The sequence below is a fragment of the Pieris napi genome, chromosome 14 (assembly GCF_905475465.1).
Source record: "Pieris napi chromosome 14, ilPieNapi1.2, whole genome shotgun sequence".
NCBI lineage: Eukaryota > Metazoa > Arthropoda > Insecta > Lepidoptera > Pieridae > Pieris > Pieris napi.
The window spans coordinates 2538014-2563259 of NC_062247.1; the positions used below are offsets into that span (position 1 = coordinate 2538014).

Sequence of the window (25246 nt, forward strand, 5' to 3'; positions counted from 1 at the left end):
AAATTCTTGACAAAGTTGTTCATGTAAAAGACTGTCAATAAAGTCCAATTAAGGGTTTCATATACTTTTTAAATATATTAATAGGACGATTAATGCGTCGGGTTGTCTCTCTCCCTAAAATATGGCGAGGGGGCCGATGGCTGGCCATGCGTCATACTCGTGAACGGGTGCTACTTGTGGTGACTGGTCGTACTTGAATTCGTGTATGCGGTGATGTTAATTATTTCGACTATGTGTTTGCGTGTTGTTCCCACGAGAATGTAAGTGCGTGCTCCTATTTCACCATGCCTCCTGCTGATAGGGGGCTGCTGACAAGTCTTTGTTTTTAATTTATGTTATTATTATTAATTACTTAAAATGTCATGTGGAACATGGTGTAATGGTTGCAGCTCCTTACAAACGTTGTGTAAAAAAAAAAATGGCGATTAAAAAGAGTGGCGGAGAGTTTATTGCCAGTTCTTCTCTTCCGTTCTACGCCCTTGATTTGAGAACTGGCAGTAAATGTAAAATTAGAAGCATTAATATTTATTTCTTTAATGACGAATCACAAGTGTACATTGTGTTACCTACGTGAATAAATGATTTTTGAATTTTGAAATTTTGAATGGAAAGCTACGAAATCTTGATTTTTCGGTGTTTTATGTTTTATACCATAACAATCATTAAACTGATACAGAAATGTGTATCAAATACTTGAAATAAATCAGTGGCGCTATAACCATTTAGGTCAGCCTTGCGATTCTGTAACTCACTTTTCGAACTCTCACAGCGGTTTTCACAGCGACGGTCGCGCTCAAATCAGTCGTAAAGCAGTCATTTTACGATTTGGCATTCTGATAAGGAGGGAGCTTGTAGTTTATTGTTTATCAGAATGCCAAACTGGCTGGACTCAGATTTCTGTATCTGTTTCATGATCATTTTTCAATCTAATAGCCTGACAAACGCCGTCGGCTTTTTGAGTCTAAGGCAAGCTGGTTTCCTCACGATGTTTTCCTTCACCGTTCGAGCGAATGTTAAATGCGCACATTTAAATAAAGTCCATTAGTACTTTGGTCCAATACTGCTCAAATACTTAGTACATTTAATATTACATTTTAAAGTATCTATTTTCGATTCAGCCCATAAGTTACAGTATCAATACCGTATTCTTGTTAAAAATTAGTAGATAATTATCGAAATGGCAAAGAGCCAACCATTCGAGTTACGTTACTGGAACTATTTTTACAACCAATTCGATTTAACAAAACATGATACGAAACGATACGATGTAGGTATTTCATAGATTTTTTACAATATGACAAAAACACATTTTAAACGAACAAAGGCACAGTTTTTGTCTTAAATTAAGAACTGAAAGTGAACGGAAATTTAGTAAAATTCAATTTAATTTTTCTTTTGTGATACAATGATATTTCCATTTGATTTTACGAAATTTATTGACCTTTTCCAAACGCATATAGATCACTTAAAATGGAGCTGGACAGGACATATGCTAAGATGCAAAGCAAACAAGTGACTCTATGGTACCCAAGAGATGGGACTAGATGCTAGGGTCGGCCGAAATCACGCTGGAAAGACGACATCAGCCTGACATTGGACCATACTGGACCAGAGTTGCAGAGTATAGAACACAATGGAGAGAGCTGAAGGAGGCCTATGCCAAAAGGCACGCCGAATTGCGAGACATAATATAAAATGACACTACCCGTACCTAATTGTTTACCTTAATCAAGTATATTATGTATCACTTTTCGGGAAATAAAAGGCTATATTATTATTATATGTAACAATAATGTTATCATTTCCTATAGGTCTTATTTCTAAACATATTGCAAGCCACTAAGTTACAACGGTGCTAATTAAACTCATAAACATCACTTAAGTGTCTAGAATACAATGAGTGTTGCTAGAATGGTGTATTGTATGTATCTAATATGGAGAAACATTGAAACATAAGATACTAATAAAATGCTCTAACCATTTTGATTTGTACTGAAAACCTGTTAAATCTGGTATGTTGATTTTTGAAAGGGACCGTGACCGTGATGAGTTCGACCAGAGTGCAAATAATACCTTTTGATTTTAATATGCTTTGGCTCGCAGTTTCAGAGACCAAAACGGTCAAGCAACAATGCCATTATGCCCTAGTCGTAGTTTATAGTCTTTGGTCAGTCTGCGTGCTAAAATATATATTTAGGTTATCCAAGATTATTTACAATATCTCTACGTTACAGAATAAGCTAAACAACTACACACAACGCACTAGAAATACCGTACAATACGTGTTTTCAAGACAAAATTTAGGTTCCAATAAACCAGACTGAGACCCAAGTAATCGATTGTTTACTATCAAGCAATGCATTCCTCGTATCTGGCACAATTACACAACCCGACCATATCTCTAAGACTTAGCTAAATTGTACCCTCTCAAGAGAGTTTCTCAGTCTGAATGCACTAATCACCTCGCTAATCCACTTGGCCTACTAATTGTTGGCACATTCTGAGTTTGGGTTATAAACTTAAACAGCAATTTGGGTGTTTTGTTAAGATATGCTTTGTTTTGGATGTTTAATCTATAAGTTAACATTGTTTTAGTAATAATTTAATATCTAATGTTTCGACAGGTTTTGGCTGAAGCCAAACTTTGAAGGTCGCATGTGATTAGTATATTTTTTTATTTATGTATAGGCAAGTGGATAGCCTTTTGTGTTCGTCATCATTTTGATTAGTTCAATACCTTTGCGACAGAATTCAATCCATTGGATTCATTCATTTCGATTTTAAAACATGACTTCTGTGAAAAGCCCTTTGTAGCTAGCTTGCTCTGAAACAACTCAACTAGTGTAAAATATTTGGCTTTAACATTAAAGTATATATAAATGAAACTTATTTTTGGTTTGTTACTAAACTCGTACGTTACTACTTTCATTTGAACTAGTTTACTATGTCTAAAGTCTTCTCTATAAAATAAATAATCTGTTTCATGATAAATTATCAATCTAATTGGCAAGTAGGTGATCATCATGTGACTGGCACACGTCAAGCCGGTTTCCTCACGATGTTTTCCTTCAACGTTCGCGCACGTAGTAAGAAAGTCCATTAGTGTACAGCTGGGGATCGAACCTACAATGCTCCAAAGTCTTCACTATAGTACTGAATATTTTCTATTCGCGATGGAAGGCTGGTTACCCGTTACTACACTTCTATACTTATTTTATAGGTACCAGATTTAACTCATGTAGTATGTATAGTTGTAATAATGCAAACTTGTGAAGAGGCAAATATAGAAACTTAATTAGACCATAGACTTACGTTAATACATTATAAAATAAAAATGACTACGTATATTGTTTCGTATTCTTAAACAGTATATAATCGTATAAAATTCCAGCAAGTTTCTTTAAATGTATAAAAATTAATAAGCAGTTGGCAGAAGTCGACGTTCCGGAAGTGTGGTTTGCGGCGAGAACAAAGTGCCGCTGTAATTGGATCCACCACACTGTTAGACGAAACTTTGCGTCTATAGTTTTTATTTTAATTTGATTTTGATAAGTGGTTGATATGTGGACATGTGACGTTAATGTTGACAGGGAATATTAGTCAAACCAATTTTAATAAGCTTATGAAGATTCTTCGTGGAATCAAAATTGGCAGACTGTTAAAACATAAGACAAAAAGTAGAAGAATTCACAGTGCACAAGGCTTTTTGTATGTAACGTTTTGCAATGCAATTTTTGCTACATTTTTCAGTTAAATAAGACACTTATAATTTTAATTACTAAGTACTACTGACTAATTTTTAAAGTTAAAATAACTATAGTCGAATTTTTAATTAGACGATATCAACTGACGTTTACGGTGTTGTCAGTTTTTAATGAAATAAAAATAGTGTTGTGACAAACTAAAAACCCCTGAATTAATGATCGGTGATGGCACTAGTCGCCGCGCCGCGCTTTGTAATAAGACGTCAAAAAACTGATTGTAGTTACATAGTACTAGTACCTAACTTATATCAGAGCACTTTTATACAATTTTAAAATAGAAATAATATTCTTTTATTGTTTGAAATGATTGACTATTCACACTCATTGTTCATTCATCTGATTGAACAAGAACTGAACGCATCACTATTACTTTAAATATGGCAACATTATTTTACAAAGTGACATTAGCTACTGTCAGTTGGCTTCGTCTAATTAAAAATACGACTATATATTAGAAACATGTAGGGAGATCGTAGAGATTTGCTACGGCGTAGCAGTATCGTAGCGCAAAAAAGGTGTGTCATATCTCCTATGTTCCTTTCCAGTTTTATTACGAGCAAATTAACTAGAAAGCCAGTTAAAATTCATAAGTTTTTGCGTTGTGTAACAAAAGCGTTAAATATTTCTTATTGTTTCGTTTATTATGGGCAAAGTTGTTGCGGTTAGTTCAATGGCAAGTTTTCAATGAGCTGCGATAATTGGATATGCGATGAAATGCTAGCGTAGAATACGAACGAAAGTTTCGCAATATTAATTTTATGTGAATAAAAATTAATAGTTTACAAGCAATTTTAAATTTATCAGGCGTCTGTCTAATTGAGCTTTACCTGAGCGTGTAATGGAAGGAGACTGTTTCATATAAACATAGTTTTTTTTTATTTTTTTTTTTTATTCATGGCTCTGGCACGATTTGTGCATTAGCGAGCGTCAAGTATAGGATTTTTTTTTTTATAATTCGTGTTTTTGAAATTCGACAGTGTCCTCTATGTACGGTTTAAGCACTCGCCCGGTACCGCACAACCATCCCAAAGGCCAAGAACAAATTTAAATTAAATTAAAACTTGCCCTCGAACCGGGAATCGAACCCGGTACCCCTCACCTAGCTGCCACTGAATAAGACCGCTAGGCTATGAGGCCCCCTAAACATAGTTTGACATTGACGACTCATTGGTCTAGTGGTTAGTAGCCCTGACTGCGAATCCACGGGTCCCGGGTTCGATCCCTGGCTGAGACGAACATCGATGTAATGAGCATTTGGTGTTGTACTTAGGTCTTGGGTGTTTAAATATGTATTTATATGTCTATCTATCTATAATATGTATGTATATCCGTTGCCTAATACCCATAACACAAGCTTTACCAGCTTAGCATGGGACTAGGTCAATTGGTGTGAATTGTCTTTAAAAAAAAAAAGATATAATAATACTTAAGGCATATAAAACATAAATATTTTAAATCTCAAAAACGCAAAAATTTATAGTATTTTTGTTATTTCTTACCGAAATGACACGATAGTGAAAGTTAGATAGTATCAACGATAATTGCCCATAAATTTCTAGTATTATAAATTATTTAATTGTAAGGTTTGCTCCTAGACTAGGTCCAAACCGCAGCATTGTCTGCTACGCTAAGAACCTTTCACGCCATACTTTGAAACAAGCATGAAATTAAAAACTATTTATGTAGTTTCTTTAATAGATTTCTTTTCATTGTTTTAACCTTTATTGGCTATTATAAGTTATAATAACCTGTCATTAAACATGTTGACGCTTTTATTTTCATTTAAAACCTATTGTAAAATAAATAACCTATTTCTCAATGTTATGATGTTCATTTAACACCTATGTTCTCTCATCCCTGAGGTCGTAAGTTCGATTCCTAGGTTCGCGGACTTTTTTGTAGATATTTATAAGATCTACAATTACTTAGAACATTTTATGGTTCTATCTTTAATAGTTTAGGCAGGGTACGCAAAATAAGTAACTTTTTGGTTGATTTTTTACACCTTGTGTCCGAAAAACCCTAATATCTTACGGAACCCTATTTCTGTTCAAAATTAAATATAGCCTATATTACTCGTGGATAATGTAGCTTTCGAATGGTGAAAGAATTTTTAAAATCGGTCCAGTAGTTTATGAGCCTATTCATTACAATCAAACAAACAAACAAACAAACAAACAAAGTTTTCCTCTTTATAATATTAGTGTAGATATTACTAGATTGAACATTATTTCAATATTTGTAGAACCTCTTACTTTATAAAGTATTTTCTGTATATACATGAAACGTGTGTTAATATATTTCAATGCATCAAAAAGAATATGTTATGTTAGAACACTTTGAATCACATTAAGAATGAATAATAAAATACGAGTAATTGTACTCAAATTATAAATATGAATTTATAGGATAAAATATCACTCTCAGGTACTATTGTTCCGACAGAACCTATATTTTTCTTTTGACTACTCTATTATCTATGAAGGCTTTAAATTATAAAGCTTTATGGTAAAACTAAATTATGCTGGTGATAATACGTTAGCACAGTTAGTTTTTTGTTTTAATTTTTTCAGTATTTGAAGCTTTTCAAAGTGTGGTAAAATGCACTCACACGCGCGGCAGATGTCGATTTGATACAGAGACTATGGGACCGCATCTTCACTTCCCTCTGACTATCAGATCAAGAGCAGACCAACGCAGGTCCTAAAAGCTCAAGGGAGCTTCTCTCTTGATCTGACCTAACACTCAACACAGCGTACAAACAACAAATACCTACCTTATTAATATTATGTAAGTGCTAAAGAAAACTTTTTTTGCTGCACTCATTATATTCTTTAAATATTTCATTATTAATAAAAGGGTGAAGCACTACTTAGTCTGTGTAGAGTATAATTACGAAACCATTTTGTTCTTCCGATATTAACTTTTGTAGACTTGGCAGCTCAGCGTACTTGACAGATTTTGCAATTCTTCCATCATTAGTGGAATTTAATTCGGCCCAGATTTTGCGACAATGCCGAAACTTGCGACTCTAACAGTGTGCTACTTTCAAAGTCACTTTTGGTGACGTCATAAGAACATACTCCGAATATTGATGATGTATTAGTAATAAATAGTTTTTAAGACATGGTAGTATATTTTCCTTTTCATGTTCATGTGTAATTTTTTTTACTGTCCATTTCACTGTTTTTGTTTTGTTCCATTAGTTTTGTCTAAGTAATTTTATGTTTTATGTAGTTTTGCACTTCTTGCGCTCGTCTTAAGGTTTTTTTTTTCACCTTCTTTATACACACTATTCTTTATACAATAAGTATATAAAAAGAATATATAACTGTATTTTTTTAATTATATTTACTACATAAAAGTATAAATAATTAAACAAATATATAATTTTAATAACGCTTTTAATGAAAAAATTTAACCCTTCCGCCAAAGAAGGTACATGTTGTACTTCTTCAGAAATACATCTGTATATATTTCTGAATCCTTTCCAATCCATTTTCATGAACAAATAAAAATGTCCATACACTTACGAAATAGCGTTATCGCACATTCTTTTGATGTCAGTTGAAACCTATTTTCAACATTCGTACGACTTACAATAAAACACAGCAATACCCCAAAACCGATATTGTTTTCAATTTAATATCCGACAAAATGTTATAAAATATCCCTGTATCAGCTATCAGCGATGTATCCGACGCGAAATTAACTTCCGATTGCTCCACAATTTAATGGTCCGCCAAAAGATCGATACATCGATATGAAATATTGGAGCCATCCCTAGTTATCGTTAGCTGGACTATTGCCAGCCTTCATCATTGACGATAATTACTGACTAAATGCGGCCCGGCCTTATTACATTACATACATTGCGTAACACCATCTGTGCGGTTATGGCCGAGGCGTGTGTAGCGAGCAATGTACCAATCCATCAATGATTAACGTATGATAACCATATACAAGCCAATATCTTGTAAGATAAGCTATAATATATTGCGTACTCGATAGCCTGGATTTGTTGACGTCTAATACTCAGTAGTAATTAATTACTTCTTACGTAGAAAATTTACCTATTAATTGTCAAGAAGCTAGAGACATAGATTTAAAAAAAAGCGTACGTACAAAGTATACGTCAGAAGTGAAAGATTTTTGGCAATTTTTTTTTAAATCTTGTTCATATTTATACCAATCTAAAACTTTAGATTTCCGAGACTTAGAGGGAGGAAAAAAGGAAGATATGTTAGAAATTTAATGAATTTATTTGTCATTAAAATGTTAAAAGTGTTGAAAATTAATACAAATTATAAATTTAATTTTTTAAATTTATTTCTTCGATAATAAAAACTTGGCTTTTTAATTTACAATTCGTCATTTGAGATTTCAATAAATTATTTTGCATAAAATATAAAACACTAATATTTTATAAATTCTCTTTGCGAAATTTTAATTTTAAAAATAGAATTTGTATAAGGTAATTCGCCTTTCCCACTCTCTCTCAATCGCTCTCTGCCTTTTCTTCGACAAAAACGCTGCACATCTTCATGCCGCTAATATTATTATTGCGTTTCATTAGTAAAAATTTTACCCTCATGCGCCTGAAGTAGTTTTACTTCAAAAACTTTTCTAAAATAATTTCCATAGAACAACAAATAAATATTAAAAATGGGGCCCAAGTGGGTTACGGGATATTGTTTCATTTCAGTTCAGGAGCAGAAGTCGGTCGCCCAGACACTTCTTTTAATAAAGTTTCTATGCATTATTTAATGGCCTAGTATTTTGCAAAAAAAATTCTAGAGGTAACCTTCTTGTATTTTTATTTTATTTTTGCTCTTTAATATCTCATGTTTAAAAAAGGAAAATCAAATACTTATTAAAATATGTTACAAAAAGTATAAACGCGTGTGAAAATGACATGAGAACGCAGGCGGAGAGCTAACCAGCTCCATGCAACTTCCTCACAATCGAGTAGCCCGCTACAGAACACAATTCCCGAGGGGACTTTTTAAACACTAGGAACTCAAAAAACAGACTTGCAAATCAAATAGTTGGTTCTCATATCTCTATAACCGTTACAGCAACATGGAGACACTGGGCTAATGGGGCATTAACCGATGGGGCGGTCGCTTAAATCTCAATCGTGTACGCCTGACTTACGATTATGGCTTAAGTAAACTGTATGGTGTACGTGTTAATTGTCACGCGAGTATTTGTTGTTAGTGTATAAATGGCACTTGTATTGTTTGACGGTAATCATACAGTTGGTATTGCTGGTAATCATCACCGTATATGTATAATCGTAGAACAATGTCGGATTAAAAAAAAACAAAATCAACTTTTCATGTATTTGGATACTACATAGACTAAATTTTACGGCTACATTAAAAAAAATCCAAGTGTTTTAAGTTTCAAATCAATCAGTCGGTAAAGTGATGGGATTTGATAGACGCTCATAGCAGCATGTGATTTTTTTAGAAATTGCGTAATTTAATGTTATTATTTTTATTTGCTTGTATGCCAATTTTCATAGTAACAGAATATGAATTAAAAAAGTTATGACAAAAAAACTAAAATGATTCTAAATTTTGAAACGGCTGCCCTGTAAAGTTTCCTATTTGTTAGATCCGTCACTATTCTACGACTACGACGATGTGTGACGACATTTTCCGTAACTTTAGTAACATTTTTGAAGTTATACTTCTTTAGGCGCGCGAAAAATTTATGAGAGTGAAATTTTACGATTCGCGCGCACCGTGACACAAAATTAACAGAATGAAGTTGCCCACGAAAGATGCTACGGCATTATACATAATTTAAAAACAACATTCGTATAATAATAGAATTTATGTTACACTTAATGTAAGAGAATAATAATAAATATTTATTTATTTAATTTTTAAAATGTAAACTGAAATTTATTGACTATATCCTTTTCCAGTCTTTAATTGTAATTAATTATTTACAAAGAAGTATAACTTCGTACGCGCGTACATAAGTACACGCACCCTTTTTTTTCTTATCCGTGAAGTAATTTACCTGTTATGTATTTATTTTACTGTATTTGTGTCTTATACGTTTACTTCTTTAATAAATAAACCAATGCGTTAAATTGTGCGCAATATATATTGAACAGAGTTTTTGACAGTTTACAATATCGTGACATACATGAAAATATCATGATGGAATGACAGAACTGTCCGTCATGTGCTCGCAACGCACCGTAAACCGAGAACAATATGAACAGTTTTACCGTTGTGTCGCCAACATTAATTTATTTAATTTTAACTAGTAGATGTCATTATATGCGTACAAATGAACAAAAATTATGCTTTATACGAATTTAGTATTATAGTGGTAGGAGTGTTAATCTTTAACTAATTTATAATAAAAAAAAAAAAAAAAATCAGTGGCACTACAACTTCTTTAGGTCTTGGCCTCAGATTTCTGAATCTGTTTCATGATCAGTTTTAAATCTAATAGGCAAGTAGGTGATACTAAAGATAGATACTAGAGTCTCAGACATTTTGGTTTCCTCACGATATTTTCCTTCACCGTTCGAGCAAATGTTAAATGCGCACATAGAAAGTCCATTGGTGCACAGCCGGGGATCGAACCTACGATCTCAGGTATGAGAGTCGCACGCTGAAGCCACTAGGCCAACATTGCAATTAATATTAAATATGGATGATAATATAGAAGATTTGAAATTTTTTATTAAAAAGATAATAAAGATGCTACAGTAATTACTTTAGATTTTAATTAGTAAGGAAACTGCTGACGACGTACGTCTGTCGGTGGTTAATAGGTTTAATTAATTTTTCCTGCTTTAAACATGTTTTTTGCGCTGTGCTAAGATTAATAGAATATAAAAAGTTATTTAAGTTATACTTCTTTTGGCGCGTTAGGGAAAAATTATGAGAGTAAGTTTTTACGGTGAGCGCGCACACCGTCACAAAAAACCGACACCCTGAATATCTGTTCAAACGTCGGTAAAGCAGTCTGGGCCGCTAATTGGCGCTTACTCTGTTTTATCGACAAGTTGCATTGTCTGTCATGGCGTAGTCTATTTCAGTCGTGTTTATTTAAACCAACATAATGATTTCTATGCGAGAAAACCCGTTCCAATGTGATACAAACATAGTGATTAGTACATGATATATCGCTTCCAATGGAAGTGACCTGACCTGAGTAACGGAAGTATAACTTCTAACGCGTGTACATAATTAATATTATAAGTATGTACACACACGTTTTTTTTCATAGGACAAGAGGCAAATGAGTAGATGGGTCACTTATAGTTGTTACGGGACGGGCGATTTACAAGTGCGTTGCTGGCCTTTAAGGTGTATGCTCTCTTGAAGGTTCGAAATACCTAGAATAGCAGCTGGTTCTATAAAGTGGTGCTGTGGTAAGAAGTGTCTTACAAAGCACTCCTTCGTAAGTTTAAGATATTCTGTCTTCATATGTAATAAAGATCTTAAACCACAATCGTAATCGTATCACTTCGACGTCCGTCGTTCCACAACTAAGCGTTTAAGGCAGTTTTGGCCGCGCACCACCACTATGAGGAACCAGCTGCCCACTGAAGTATTTCCGAACCAATTCGACTTAGGGTCCTTCAAGAAAAGAGCGTACCAATTCTTGAAAGGCCGGCATCGCACTTGCGAGCCTTCTGGCAGTGTGAGTGTCCATGGGCGGCGGTATCACTTAACATCAGGTGAGCCTCCTGCCCGTTTGCCTCCTATTGCATAAAAAAAAACTATGTTTGTCCAGTGATTTATACTATTACTGTTATTTTTTTATCAAACGAGGGCAAATGGGCAGGCAAATCTGGTATTAAATAATACTGTCTATGGGCAGTCAGTTACATTGCTAGTAGTCTCGTAAGTATGGTGCCGGCCTTTTAAGATACATTACGCTCTGTTATTGATGAACCCTAAGTCTTAAAAAAGTTGTGGAACGATGCCGATGTGATACGAGTGAATTTTTGAATTTAACTGTTTAAACAAAAATACTTTAATAGTTTGATATTATATCTCCATAGGGATTTAAATAGGTGATTAAAATTGATAGTAGCATAATCATCAATTAAGTTTAATCCAAATCGATGTAATGTAATCGTTTGTTGCCGAACTCGTTAAATGCGAAACCTATTGAAATTATTTTAGAACTATAATAATCATGAATAGCGATTATAACAATGGAAAGAAAACTGGCGTAACGCCAACGCCTGCTTCAAAGTACCCGATCACGCGATTCGAATCGAAAATCGATGCGATAACTATTTTATTCGATCCAATTTGAATACACTTCCTATGACGCCATCTGGTGCGCGTGGACTGAACTAATAATATAGCCTTGCATAGTACTTAAGTTCTCGTGTATGACAAAACAAATATTTTATTTAAAAATTATCGCGTTGGAATTTACAGCTAAAACACAGGTGCACTTGAACAGGTAGCTGACCTGACTAGCGCCTTTACTATGTAACTTCCAAGAATCCAACCCCATGTTTTTTTTGCAAAGTTATGGTATTGCTGATGTCTCGATTTTGAGACAATTGGTACAATTGGTACAAAAATGCAACATTACAGTTCGGATGACTATTATTATTGACAAATTATCATTGTACGTCCTGACTTAGCTATGAAAAATGTTCTAGTGAAATTACACGAAACATCCATATATCATCTGCATCTTCTACCGCTTTTACCATGGAGAGTATTCAAAGGAATTGTTCAAATTGTTGTAGAAATACCACCCGTATCACCTCGACGTCCGCAAATGAGCATTTATTAAGACAGTTTTTGCCATGTACCACCACTATGTGGAACCAGCTGGCCACTGAAGTATTTCCGAACCAATTCCACTTAAGTTTCTTCAAGAAAAGAGCCTACCAATTCCTAAAAGGCCGGCAATGCACTTGCGAGCTTGCCCGTTTGCCACCTGTTCTATAAAAAAAAAACACTTAGTTACCCGAGCTAAAGTTAAAAAACATCAGAACTCTCGCCGCGATAAGCGTTGCTTTACCTTATTGATCTATTGATATCATTTATAATACATAGTGTAATAAAAAAACTGTGTTAAAATACTATCCTGAGTTAAAACAATGTCTCTTTCTATCATGGCGCAAATATAGTAGCAAGAATGATACCAATGACCACTTACCGTTATTCTCTTCAATTGCCGTTTTCCCTTGAACCAGGTGATGACGGCTGGTGGTCTGCTTCCCGCGGACTCACAGGAGACTTCATACCGCCTCTCTGACGTCAAAGCACCACCTTCACCCAGCTCAGCTGGCTTCTTAATCTCTACGGTCAATGGTCTTACTGTAAACAATATAAGAGAATAGTTTAGAGATGCCACTTTGATTTTTTACTTAATAACAATAACATACATTAGGGATAGAATTTGTTATTGAAAGCATTAGTTAGTTGTTTCGACTATGTATTTGCGTGTTGTTCCCACGAAAATGTAAGTGCGTGCTCCTTTTTCACCATGCCTCCTGCTGATAGAGGACAAATCTTTGTTTTTAATTTATTTGATTATTATTTATTACTTAGGATGTCATGTGGAACATGGTGTAATGGTAGCAGCTTACAAACGTTGTGTTAAACAAAAAACTTGGCGATTAAAAAGAGTCGTGGAGAGTTTATTGCCAGTTCTTCTCTTCCGTTCTACGCCCTTGATTTGAGAACTGGCAGTAAAATTGGAAGCATTAAATGTATATTTCTTTTTTGACGTTCATTAGTGTACATTGTGTTACCTATTATATATGAATAAATTATTTTTCACTTTGACTTTGATTCCTTGAAAACTCGGACAATCTAAATATTTGCGCTAAATTGGTGTCAGTCAAAGAAGGATGACAATTTTCGATTTTGAGTTTGACACACAAATTTCCTGCGTAATGGCGCTACCATTAGTCCGCATACCGTACGGAATTTTCTTATTATCATTAATAAGGGATCCAGAGCTTGGAGTAGGTACACCACCGTTGATGGTAAGTGCTAGTCTTAGTCTGATCGATTATTGGATTCCTTTTTTTACTATACACGCGACAGCCGAACCAGCGCATAGTATTTTACCGAGGGAAGGGATCATCCTGGATATAGCTTCCAGATACCCACACACTCAAGTTAACAAGAGCTTACGAGTACCACACATTTAAATAAAACGTATTGAATATAAATTTTATTTTATTAAATTACATAACTAGATGTTTTTAAAAATTTATTAGCTGTACACATATTTGAATGTTTAGTACTCATGGACTCTTATTGCATGTTTGTTGTCTGATTAATTTAATTATCCAGTCAGATTTTAAAGTATTTTCACTCTTAATGTAACGGCACATTTAAAGAGAACCGAAATATTGCTTCCAACCAATTGTAGAAATAAATGCGTTTCCTCGTTTGAAAAATAAAAAACCTTATTGCTTTTGAGTATCCATTTCTAACCTTTAGGTTTTCGGTCACCTAGTTAAGGAGTGTTTAGTAAATTAAACCTAAACAGTAGCTAATATTTAATTGCGCGCAGGAAGTACCGGCGCTACCAATTGTACGTACACTGTCATAATAGAAAATGTGTGGTACACATAAACCCCTACAAACCCATAATAGGTTTTGGATAATTTCTTACGATATTTCTACTGATGAATCAGGTTATATACTGGGTGGCGCAAAAGTACTGGCACTAAAGAAAATTCGTTTATTTTTTTTATATGACATTTCCTGTCTTTCTGTTGTTGAAAAAAATATCTTAAAAAAATACTTATATAATTTACTTTTGCGCCACCCAGTACAATTTTTTCGTAAGATTTTGAAGAATACGAATGAATACTTACAATACATATCCAAAACCAGGGATACTTCTTTTGGTGGTACCAGATGTGAATTCGCCGCTTGGCATGTAAAAACCGCAGCGTAGTCCGCTCTGCGTATCGCTGGCCACATAAGTCTGTTCTCTATAACATCACCAGTGTTGTGTTCATACTCTTCGTCTACTAAGACACCATTAACAAGCCACCGAACTGAGGGCTCGGGTCGACCTGAAATCAAACAAACAATATAGTAGAGTGTTTTGAAGTGAAACTTCTTTAGGCGCTTGAGGGTAAAATTTTTACGGATGAAACACAATAATAATAATTAGCGTCACGAAGATGTGCAGCGTTTTTGTCGAAGAAAAGGGAGAGAGCCATTGAGACCGATTGAGAGAGAGTGAGAAGGGAACCTACTTTATAGAAATTATATTTTTAAAATTAAAATTTCGTATAAAATTGATGAAATATTAGTATTTTTTATTTTATGCAAAATAATTTATTGAAATCTCAAATGACGAATTGTAAATTAAAAAGCCACGTGTTTTTATTATTGAAGAAATAAATTTAATAAAATAAATTTAGAATTTGTATTAATTTTCGACACTTAATATATTTATGACAATTAAATTCATTAAATTTCTAACATATCTTCCTTTTTCCCTTCCTCTAAGTCTCGGAAATCTAAAGTTTTTGTATAAATATGAACCAGATTTAAAAATTTGTTTGCCAAAGATGTTTCACTTCTGACGTGTACATTGTACGCACGCACTTTTTTGTTTTTAAAAATGATTGACGACGAACCCAATTTTCTGTATGATACACAACAAATAATTATTAGTTACATATGAATACGACTCGTTAATAGAGCAATTACCAAAAATACTTAATACTCAACACTCAATTAATATATAATTCATGGGTTACAATCGATATTATAGGTTATATTTCTATTAAGGCCGTGTATGCTACGCGTTGTGACAGTTATTATTTCAACTGGAATTGAAAGTAAGCGTAGATTAGATTTTATTCTGAACATTCAATTTGAGTGTCTAAAACAAAAGAAACGTGTGTGTACTTATGTACATGCGTTAGAAGTTATACTTCTTTGGAGTAACAAGATAAAAAATATATTCTACATTTGCTGAAAAAACGACACTAAAAATTCTATTGTTAGAATAGAAAAATCTAAAATAATGACTGTAGCTAACTTCAGGGTGTCGGTTTTTTGAATTTGGTGAAATTTTACCCTTATAATTTTAACCTAACGCACCAAAAGAAGTATAACTTCAAAAGATTATTAGATTATTTAGGGCTTATGCAGGATCTATGTGGTCTACTGTACCCTACCTACGAAAACTGCCTGCTGTTCTTTACACACAAGTTACAGAAAAATAACCCTTCCCAAGCGTAAATCATTGTACACGGGGCAAATGCTGCTAAAAATAAAAGTGACGATGCTCGGGTCGTCCGACTTTCTGTCAATATCATCTCCGGGCCAACAGATGGCGCTAACTAGTACGAGAGTGATCGTCTAAAAGAGACCTTGTCTTGTTATAAAGGTATAGAGATGGCATATATAAGCAAACCTGTATATGTGACTACTTAATCAGCAGCAACAAAATTAACCTATAATTAATATATCTTATATATTCCACCTGCAGAAGTTTCGATTGTGTGGATTCCTTTGCAAACCATTTTGGTATCTCTTTTTTATATCATCCTCAGGGCACTATACGAAATGGTTTTTGTACTGTACAAAAATCCAGTCGTTTTTGTATTTATCGCGTTCACGTAAATGTGATGATACGGCCTTTATTTTTTTATGAAAGGACAGTGTCATCTGAAGAACAGTACAAATTTAAATCTCCAAAATTAAATTCCCTGTTTTAAGCAGTGAAATTGTTTACGATTGGATAAATAAGAAGTTAGCTCTTAAATAAAAATTACGAGTACAGCTGAAAGTAAAAATATAATCTGGGAATAACAAATTTGTGTAACAACCCAATTAAATCTAGTTACAGTATTAACTAAAATAAAACCATGTCAAGCTAGACAAATATGTCAACATGTTTCTAACAAACATGAAGTATCTCAGTATTCGGAACGAAAAAATTTAATGATTACGACATCAAGAGTACGTCACAATGTTATAATGAGTTTACGTAACTATGCGCTTGAAAATTACGGAAAATATTGTAGCGGATAATTATTTATTTTTATCATTAATTAAATATCATTTTTTAACAGAACAAGAACAGAGGGCAAACGGGCAGGATGCTCACCTGATGTTAAGTGATATTGTGGGCAGCTGGTTCCACAAAGTGGTGGTGCGAGGCAGAAATTGCCTTAAAACGTCAGTTGTTTAATAGTAGCTTTTGAGGAATTTTGTTTTTAATAGATGTTAGGATGACCTTCAAGACTGGTTTTTTTTTAAATACATCTAACGGCGTTACAACAATGAGTTTTTCACGTTTCCCTTCGATTAATCGTTTAACTTTGCCCTGCTTAACATACCGTTAATTAAGACATTATACCACTAAGAACGATCGTGGATGCACCATTATTATAGACAATAAATAGGCCCTGTGAATAGTTAGTATATAAATCGTTATATTCTTGGTTTCATGAGAAAGGCACACAACTGAACAATTATCAGTGCCGATAAGGGACAATTAATAATTTATAGATTAGATTTAGCGCGATTAGATAATAATATACACAAAGTTCAAAATACTTACGAAATAATTGAGGGCGTAACTAATAATAAAACCAATATTGTCAAATTTAGAAACCAACCAACTGATACAACAAAGAAAACGAAAACAAACATGGCGATCGACCGTGTCAAAAATATAACTCCTTAATGGTAGGGGAGCCCAAGAGGGGACTTCGGGATTTACTAAAGCGCGGCAGATTAATATATAGGGGGATACCTTGTACCCGGTTAAGTACCTCCACAAAATATGAGGCCCATATATAAGGCCGCCCGTGAAGGAGACAGGATCAGATTAGTAAAAAAAAATTGACCATCAGAAATTCCCGAGCGCGTCAGATTAAGGTAGGGTGAGTTAATTACATCCTAAAAAGTGTATATTCCACTAATCTGACAATTTGAGAGTGACGGGGAGGGCATCAAAGTTGTAAAAAAAAAACGTCACCTCCACATTCTCGAGCGTAGCTAATTTTTTTTTTATTATGAAGGAAATAATTCAAGAATAATGAAAAATATATAATCTGACGATTTCCGCAAGCCGAAATAACAAAAATTCGTCGATAAAGTTAAATGCGTGCAGCTGCGTGATGCCTACATTTCTTTAAACCGATCGGAATCTACTAAACGGCGTTCTAAATATTTCCCTCAAAATTACATTTCCTGTGAATTTGAACCGATTCGGACCGAAAGATTTTGAGAAATTTTGAAAAATCTTAAAAAAATAAGAAATATATTTTTTTTAAGTGGTTTCTTTATCGATCAACTTCAAAAACTAATCCGCCTTTGAGCTTGAAAAACCACGTCGATCGCCACCAAGCTGGTCAAAAGCGGTTGATTAGTTCGAGAGATATCGTGAACGATAGAAACCCGAAAAAGTGTTTTTTCGGGATTACTCCGAAATTTGTGGATCGATCAATTAAAATTGCAAAATTACTTATGAGGATGATAAAACTGCGTCGAATGCCGCCAACCGCGTGAAAATTGCTTGATCCATTCAAAAGTTATTGCGGTTTGAAAATTCCAAAAATAGTGTTCTATGAAACTTCTATCAGACTTTCGAGCTGGGAGAGCTCAAATGCATAGAAATGTTATTTCTTTGAACTCAGCGAGCTCAAAATATCAATTTTAAGCGCCCAGGAATGGAATTAGCGGGAAGTTGCAGGGATGGCCCTTTAGGTGAACCGTTTTTCAAAAAAAAATTTGTCAGATCAGGCGAATCCCTCTAGATAATCGTCAGATTATGAGACAGTACGTTTAGAACATAAAGATGAACCACATATATCTTAATCTGACGCGCTTGAGTATTTCAAAATTGCGATTTTTTTTTGCAAATTATGATAATGGCCGTGGGTTTGCGTCCCATCGAAATCGTCAGATTAGTGAATGAGAGCTTTTTTTTGGTGCACTTAGAAAATCTGACGCGCTCGATATTTTTTTTTTTTTTTCATTTTCAACCCTTAAATACAACCACCCGCATCATGCAAACGATCAGATTAACATACGTACATTATTAAAAATACGTAGGGCATTGATGCTATCAATATCTGACGCGCTCGAGGATGTCTATGCAACAGTTTTTTTTTACATATTTAACAATCTATAGCCGCTTCCCCCACCGATGAAAAGGTATATAATATCATATAACATTTTTTTCTTCTTATTATCTAAGCTTTGCATCCCAATAGGTCTCTACGACGCTCGAGTAAATCCCCATTTAGCATCGTGGGTTACCATAACGGTTTTTGTCTCTGTAGATAGACAATTCGTTCGTGCATGACTGGGGTTCGATCTAATGACCTTATCATAATATAACTATACTCATTATGTAGTAATTTTTAAGTTATTATACTCGCTATTAAAAGTAATCTATAAAAATAAAAGGGATCGCAAAATATGTTGCTTAAACCCGACTCGAGTATTTTCTTTAAATTCCTGAGACTCTGAGAAAGGTTTTTATGAAAAGAAAAATTTACGGCGAACAGTCTCTATGGGGTTAAAATGTTCTATATGTTGGTATAGCTACAATAAAGAAAGGCTTAATAAAAAAAACATATTAAGGCGAAACGATAATCGCGGGTGCTATGTAATAAATAAGAAGTTTATATTTGTAAAACTAAAACTGATTAATTTATAATAATAATAGAACAAAAAGGGTGGGTGAACTTATGTACGCGCGTAAGAAGTTATACTTCTTTAGCATTATTAAAAATAGTTTTTGATTGCATGAAAAATTACAATTAAATAATCAAAGACTGGAAAAGTAGTCATTATAGTCAATAAAGTTCAGTTTACATTTGAAAAATTAAATAAATAAATATTTATTATTATTCTCTTACATTAAGTGTAACATAAATTCTATTATTATTCGAATGATGTTTTTAAATTATGTCCAATGCCGTAGCATCTTCCGTGGGCAACTTCATTCTGTTAATTTTGTGTCACGGTGCGCGCGAATCGTAAAATTTCACTCTCATAAATTTTTCATAACGCGCCTAAAGAAGTATAACTTCAAAAATACAATTTTTAATTGTTAATACATGTTATAGTTATATCTAGTTTTAGTTTTCAACGCCAAAAGCCACTGACGAGTACATTATATTAGAAACAACTTTGCCATGTTATGTACTAACTATTATGTAATTTCGTTACGAAATTATATGATAGTTAGTACATAACCGCTAAGGAACTTTTGACACGGCCGATCGCCATGTTTGTTTTCGTTTTCTTCTTTGTATCAGTTGGTTGGTTTCTATATTTGACAAGATTGGTTTTATTATTAGTTAAGCTCAATTATTTCGTAAGTGTTTTGAACTTTGTGTATTTATGTGTATGTAACAATAACTCATTATAACATTGTGACGTACTCTTGATGTCGTAATCATTAAATTTTTTCGTTCCGAATACTGAGATACTTAATGTATGTTAGTAACATGTTATGTACTAACTATTATGTAATTTCCTAACGAAATTCAGCAAGGACGAAAGGGCAGCTAACAGAATTTCACACGAGTCTCGCTTGTAAGATTTGCAACCACTTTACCCAAATTAAATCACTGTGTTCGTTGTGCGGCCAATCTAATTCAAAGTGTCAATGGATTCAATTTGGATTTGAGTTTCTCGAAGTTGCTGGTGCATGCATCTATTCATGAAATCGGTTAGCACATGCTAGTTCGGGCAAAGTTAGGGATTTTATGGCCTCACTTATTCTGGGCACGGCTAACTGGTCTCACAACTTAAACGAATTAAGCTTTAAATGATTTGTATTTTTGTATTATTCAAACTGATTCAGATGAACTAACGAGATATAATTAATGGGCAATTTGGTAAGTAAAAAATGTTATTATTAACAATGTAATGCCTAAATAATACAAGAAAATATGACATCATAAATTTAACTCACACATCAATGACATTAGAACATAAGAAATCTATCAAAGGAAAAAATTAAACACACAACCACAAAATTAAAATTAAAAAAACAAAACAAAAAAAAATAATAACTAAAAATTTTGTTTGTAATAAATCTTATGTCTATGTCTATGTCTATGAAAAATTAAAAATTAATGATAGCTAAAACTAAAAAGATAAAAAATAACAATTACAGTAATAAACAAACCTAAATGAAAACTTAAACCACACTAAGAGCCTGTAAAACAAAGTTACGGTAAGTTGGTAGACTGTTGAAGCTTACTAATCGTTTTTTCTATAGAATGCATTTTTTTTTTTATAGAACGGGGGGCAAACGGGCAGGAGGCTCACCTGATGTTAAGTGATACCGCCGCCCGGCTCGCGAGTGTGTTGCCGGCCTTTTAAGAATTGATGTTAAGTGATATTGTGGGCAGCTGGTTACACATAGTGGTGGTGCGCGGCAAAAACTGCCTTGAAAAATGCTCAGTTGTGGAACGGCGGACGTCGAGGTGATATGGGTGGAATTTCGTATTCTGCCTCGACGTCCGATGATGAAACTCAGGAAAAACTCATGATATATATGAAAATTTTTAGTATAGTTATATTTCTAACGTAACAGTTAGATAACATTCTGCTTTTGTCAATTGGAAGCCACATCTTTAATTGTTAATTTGTACCTGAACAAAATGCAATTTCGCAGAATACCAACGCAAGGAAAGTTAACAATTTTAATGAGTTCTCTGCGCAGATCTAATTGTATATTTCGTATTGTCTGACATCTTAAATAAGATGTTATCTAGGTCTGATAGATATAAAAAGATCTGATAGATGGAAATAAACAATATTAATAAGGAATATTACTGGAAAGGGATTTTTTTGGGATGAGAATTAGGCCAGGAATAAAAGTAATTTCATAAAATAAAACTGACTTCAAGTAAAAACATTCAAATACTACATATTTTAGCACTCGTTGAAATGTTATCCAAAATATCGCATTTCAGTTAAGCTAGCCTATAAAAACGATATTTTTATAAAACGGGGGAAACGGGCAGGAGTCTCATCTGATTTTAAGTGATATCGCCGCCCATGGGCACTCACTCTGAAGGATCGCAAGTGCATTACCGGCCTTTTAGGAATATGTACGATGATATCTTGAAGGACCAAAAAGTGCCTTAAAGCACTCAGGGGTGGAAGAAGATGCTACGAGTGGAATTTGGTATTCTTCCACGACGACCGATGATGAAACTCAACTGCAGGATCTGAACAACTCCTCCGAACACTACCTATGATCCACTAGACATCATTACAGTAAATAATCAAACATATTACGAAAAATACCATCATTTCTAAAATGTAGACTTGTGAAGAAATGTAAACAAAATGTCTCAATAATATATACAAATATTAACAATTATAAACTAATATCGCTAAGGATATGTACACACATATTTTCTTTCAAGCTTTTTTTGTTCTAGGCGGTAAAATTTCACGTTAACATTTAACGCGCTATTGAAGTATCGAACGACGCCTTTAAAAATCAGTACCTCAGTAAGAGTACGTCAATGGAAAACTGCACTTTTAGAAAATGATATTCCTTAAAAACCCGATCCCTCATTATAAATACCGACAACTTCTGCTAAACGATACTGAATTTCATCTCGATTCCAAAAATCAATCGAACCAGATTTCGCCTTTTCGTAATTACGACTAAAGCAGGTCACGAACGTACTCCAGTGCTCAGAATCAGCCTAAAAGCAATAATTACGCCAAAATAACGTTTATGCCGAAAGCAATAAGGCCTACACTTGTACTGCTTTTCCACTCCGATAAACAGGCAATGCTTATTTAAATTAGATTTCGGTGTTTGCGCAAACACGCTGCTGAAATAATGAATTTGTTCATGTTGATATTTTATTTAACAGTAATTTTGTGTTGTACATATGTGTTGAAGCCATTGCGGGAGGTATTAGCGTAATCCGCGAGGTAAATAACCAGTTTTAACTGGAGTACAAAATATAGCAAGTATAATTAACAATGTCAACCCCACATTATTTTTTTTTAATTTTGATGTGAAACATCTATAGCCGCACGTTAAACCGATTTCTGGCGTGGCGACGCATGCCGTGGCGACGCGTTGCCACGCTATATGATGGTGTATATATATATATACAGTCTATATGCAGTAGTGTGTACGGTGTGTGTATTTCGAAGTCACTTATTAAACGAATTAAGTAGTCACGATTTGAAATAAATTCGTAATTCAGAGACTGTTCGGTTTTCTGGAATTAAAACTTTTTAGGTTTTTCTGTGAATTTTTCTCTATATAAACCAGAGAATTCAAGTCATTAGTTTTTAATTAACTCATTAAAAATAGAGGTTGATAGTAGAGGAAATGAAAATTAAGGGTTGTAAGTATTTTAATATCTATCGTAAAAAAATATAAACAAAAAATGTTGTATAAAAAATAAATTTAGAGGTGGTCATCCTTAACATTTAGGGGGATGAAAAAAAGATGTTGTCCGATTCTCAGACTTACTGAATATGCATACAAAATTTCATAGTAACAACTAAGGGCGATGGGCACATACAGACACTGCGTCAGCTATTGTATTGTATCAAGTATAAAATATTTAATCATAATACATCTTATATATTCAGCCACACTCTCAAATACACTCTTACACATTCACCCATTCACATACTCACTCACACACTCACGTATACTTAACGTTTTTTCTTAAAAAAATATTTTTATATCCCTTTAGTTTTAAACATGCCTCCGCAATCCCTAATCCCTTTTTGTGATACAGCACACAAAAATACAAACAACCCCTAATTTTCACCCTCTACGATCGATTATATAAAATAATAATATATATGGCGAAAAAACGTTTGCCGGGTCAGCTAGTTTTGATATAAATACACCGCAAAAATCTCGTATTTTCTTATAAATTGACTACACATACGCATATATTTACAAGCCAACTAAGCAATGTTAATCAAATACGTATCTTATAACATACAAAATATATTTGAAAACGGCCCTCTAATTAGACAAATTCACTCAATTCAACCTTGATACACATAATATTCTCTATCATATTGAATTTTCATTAACTCGCCTATTAGTGCTCTAATAGAATATGTGTAATATTAAATTAGAACAATTAATTAGTGATTTTGTTTAGTATTGCGTGAATCAAATGTTATGCCGCGTTTATTAAACCATACTGTTGAATTATACATGCATATTCAATGCTTTATAAATAAAAACTTTTATATATATATTATAACACTGATTTATTGAAAATCAGAGTTATTGAAATCGCATATTTTTTTGTAATAAAGAGAATGTAAGGTTCTTTCAGCCGATAAAGATGACACGCACTCCAGAGGGTGACAAAGGTTCAGTAGTTTTTTAGGGTATCACTGAAATTACTACTGAAAGATTTTCAGCAATGGGGGTGGGTGGTAAAATGAGGCATCCTGAAGTCAAATAGTTCAGTACAATCTTACGACTTTAACTCTTTTAAAGTTGACAAGTAAAAATGTGGCTCTCATATCAAAAAGTGCGTGTGTACAAAGTACACATGTCAGAAGTGAAACTTCTTTATAAATAAAATATTACTAAGGTAAAAGCCCCAATAGATGATCATGTAACAGTATATGATCACTCCATGTATTTGTATATCTATATTCACACTGTATACGTGCTAATCTTAATATATATAAATTACGAGTCACGTTGTTTGTTCGCGATGGATTCCTAAACTACCGAACCGATATCAATCAAATTTGCACACCGTGTGTAGTTTGATCCAACTTAAAAGATAGGATAGCTTACATCTCAATTTATTTCCGCAATATTATTTTATTGCAAAATATTTGTTTATTATTTGATAGTCACAATTCTAACAAATGGCGCTGTGTTCAAAGTACCAACGTTTCACATAAGCTACAATTTAATGGCATAACCACCAATAAAGCATGGTGGTCCCCATGACTGGTGTTCTCCTACCGTTTCCCTTGAATAGTTTGCCACTATGTAATATAACTAAAACCTTAGCCTATTGTTAATATAAATAAAGAAAAAATCTGCATATACTACACAATACGTTATGCGACAGAATTGCCATCTAAAGTTCTAATATGTTCTAAAGGAATACAATACCTTCAACCAATAGCTTGTATTTATTCTCGATCTCCCTTACTCTCTCTCTCAATCTTTCTCACTATAGCTCTCACTCTTTTCTTCGACAAAAACGCTGCACATCTTCGTTACATTGATATCATTATTATTGCATTTCTCCCGTAATTTTTTTTCCCCTAATGCACCTAAAGAACTTCGAACCTCAAGAACACTTCAAAAGACAGCATTACAAAGTATTTATGTATTTCTTATTATCCATTAACTAAAAACCCATGTCATAGTCATTAGTCTAGTCGACAAGTTGAAAATGGAACAAAATAGAGATACTACTCTTAAAATTATGTGCGATAGCTCATTGGATCCGGAATGACGTCTAGAAAAATGTGCTA

The 25246-nt window shown here is 33.7% G+C and overlaps 1 protein-coding gene across 1 annotated transcript in view; it reads right to left on the reverse strand.

The window, feature by feature from the left end:
* The window catches only part of LOC125055860 (nephrin), a 434287-nt gene that overhangs the window by 166748 nt on the left and 242293 nt on the right, over positions 1-25246 (reverse strand). The window contains exons 6-7 of the mRNA XM_047658511.1: positions 14611-14814; positions 12933-13093 (exon numbers count right to left, since the gene is read on the reverse strand). Of these exons, the coding sequence (XP_047514467.1) occupies positions 12933-13093; positions 14611-14814 (365 nt within the window). The remainder of the gene's footprint in view (positions 1-12932; positions 13094-14610; positions 14815-25246) is intronic.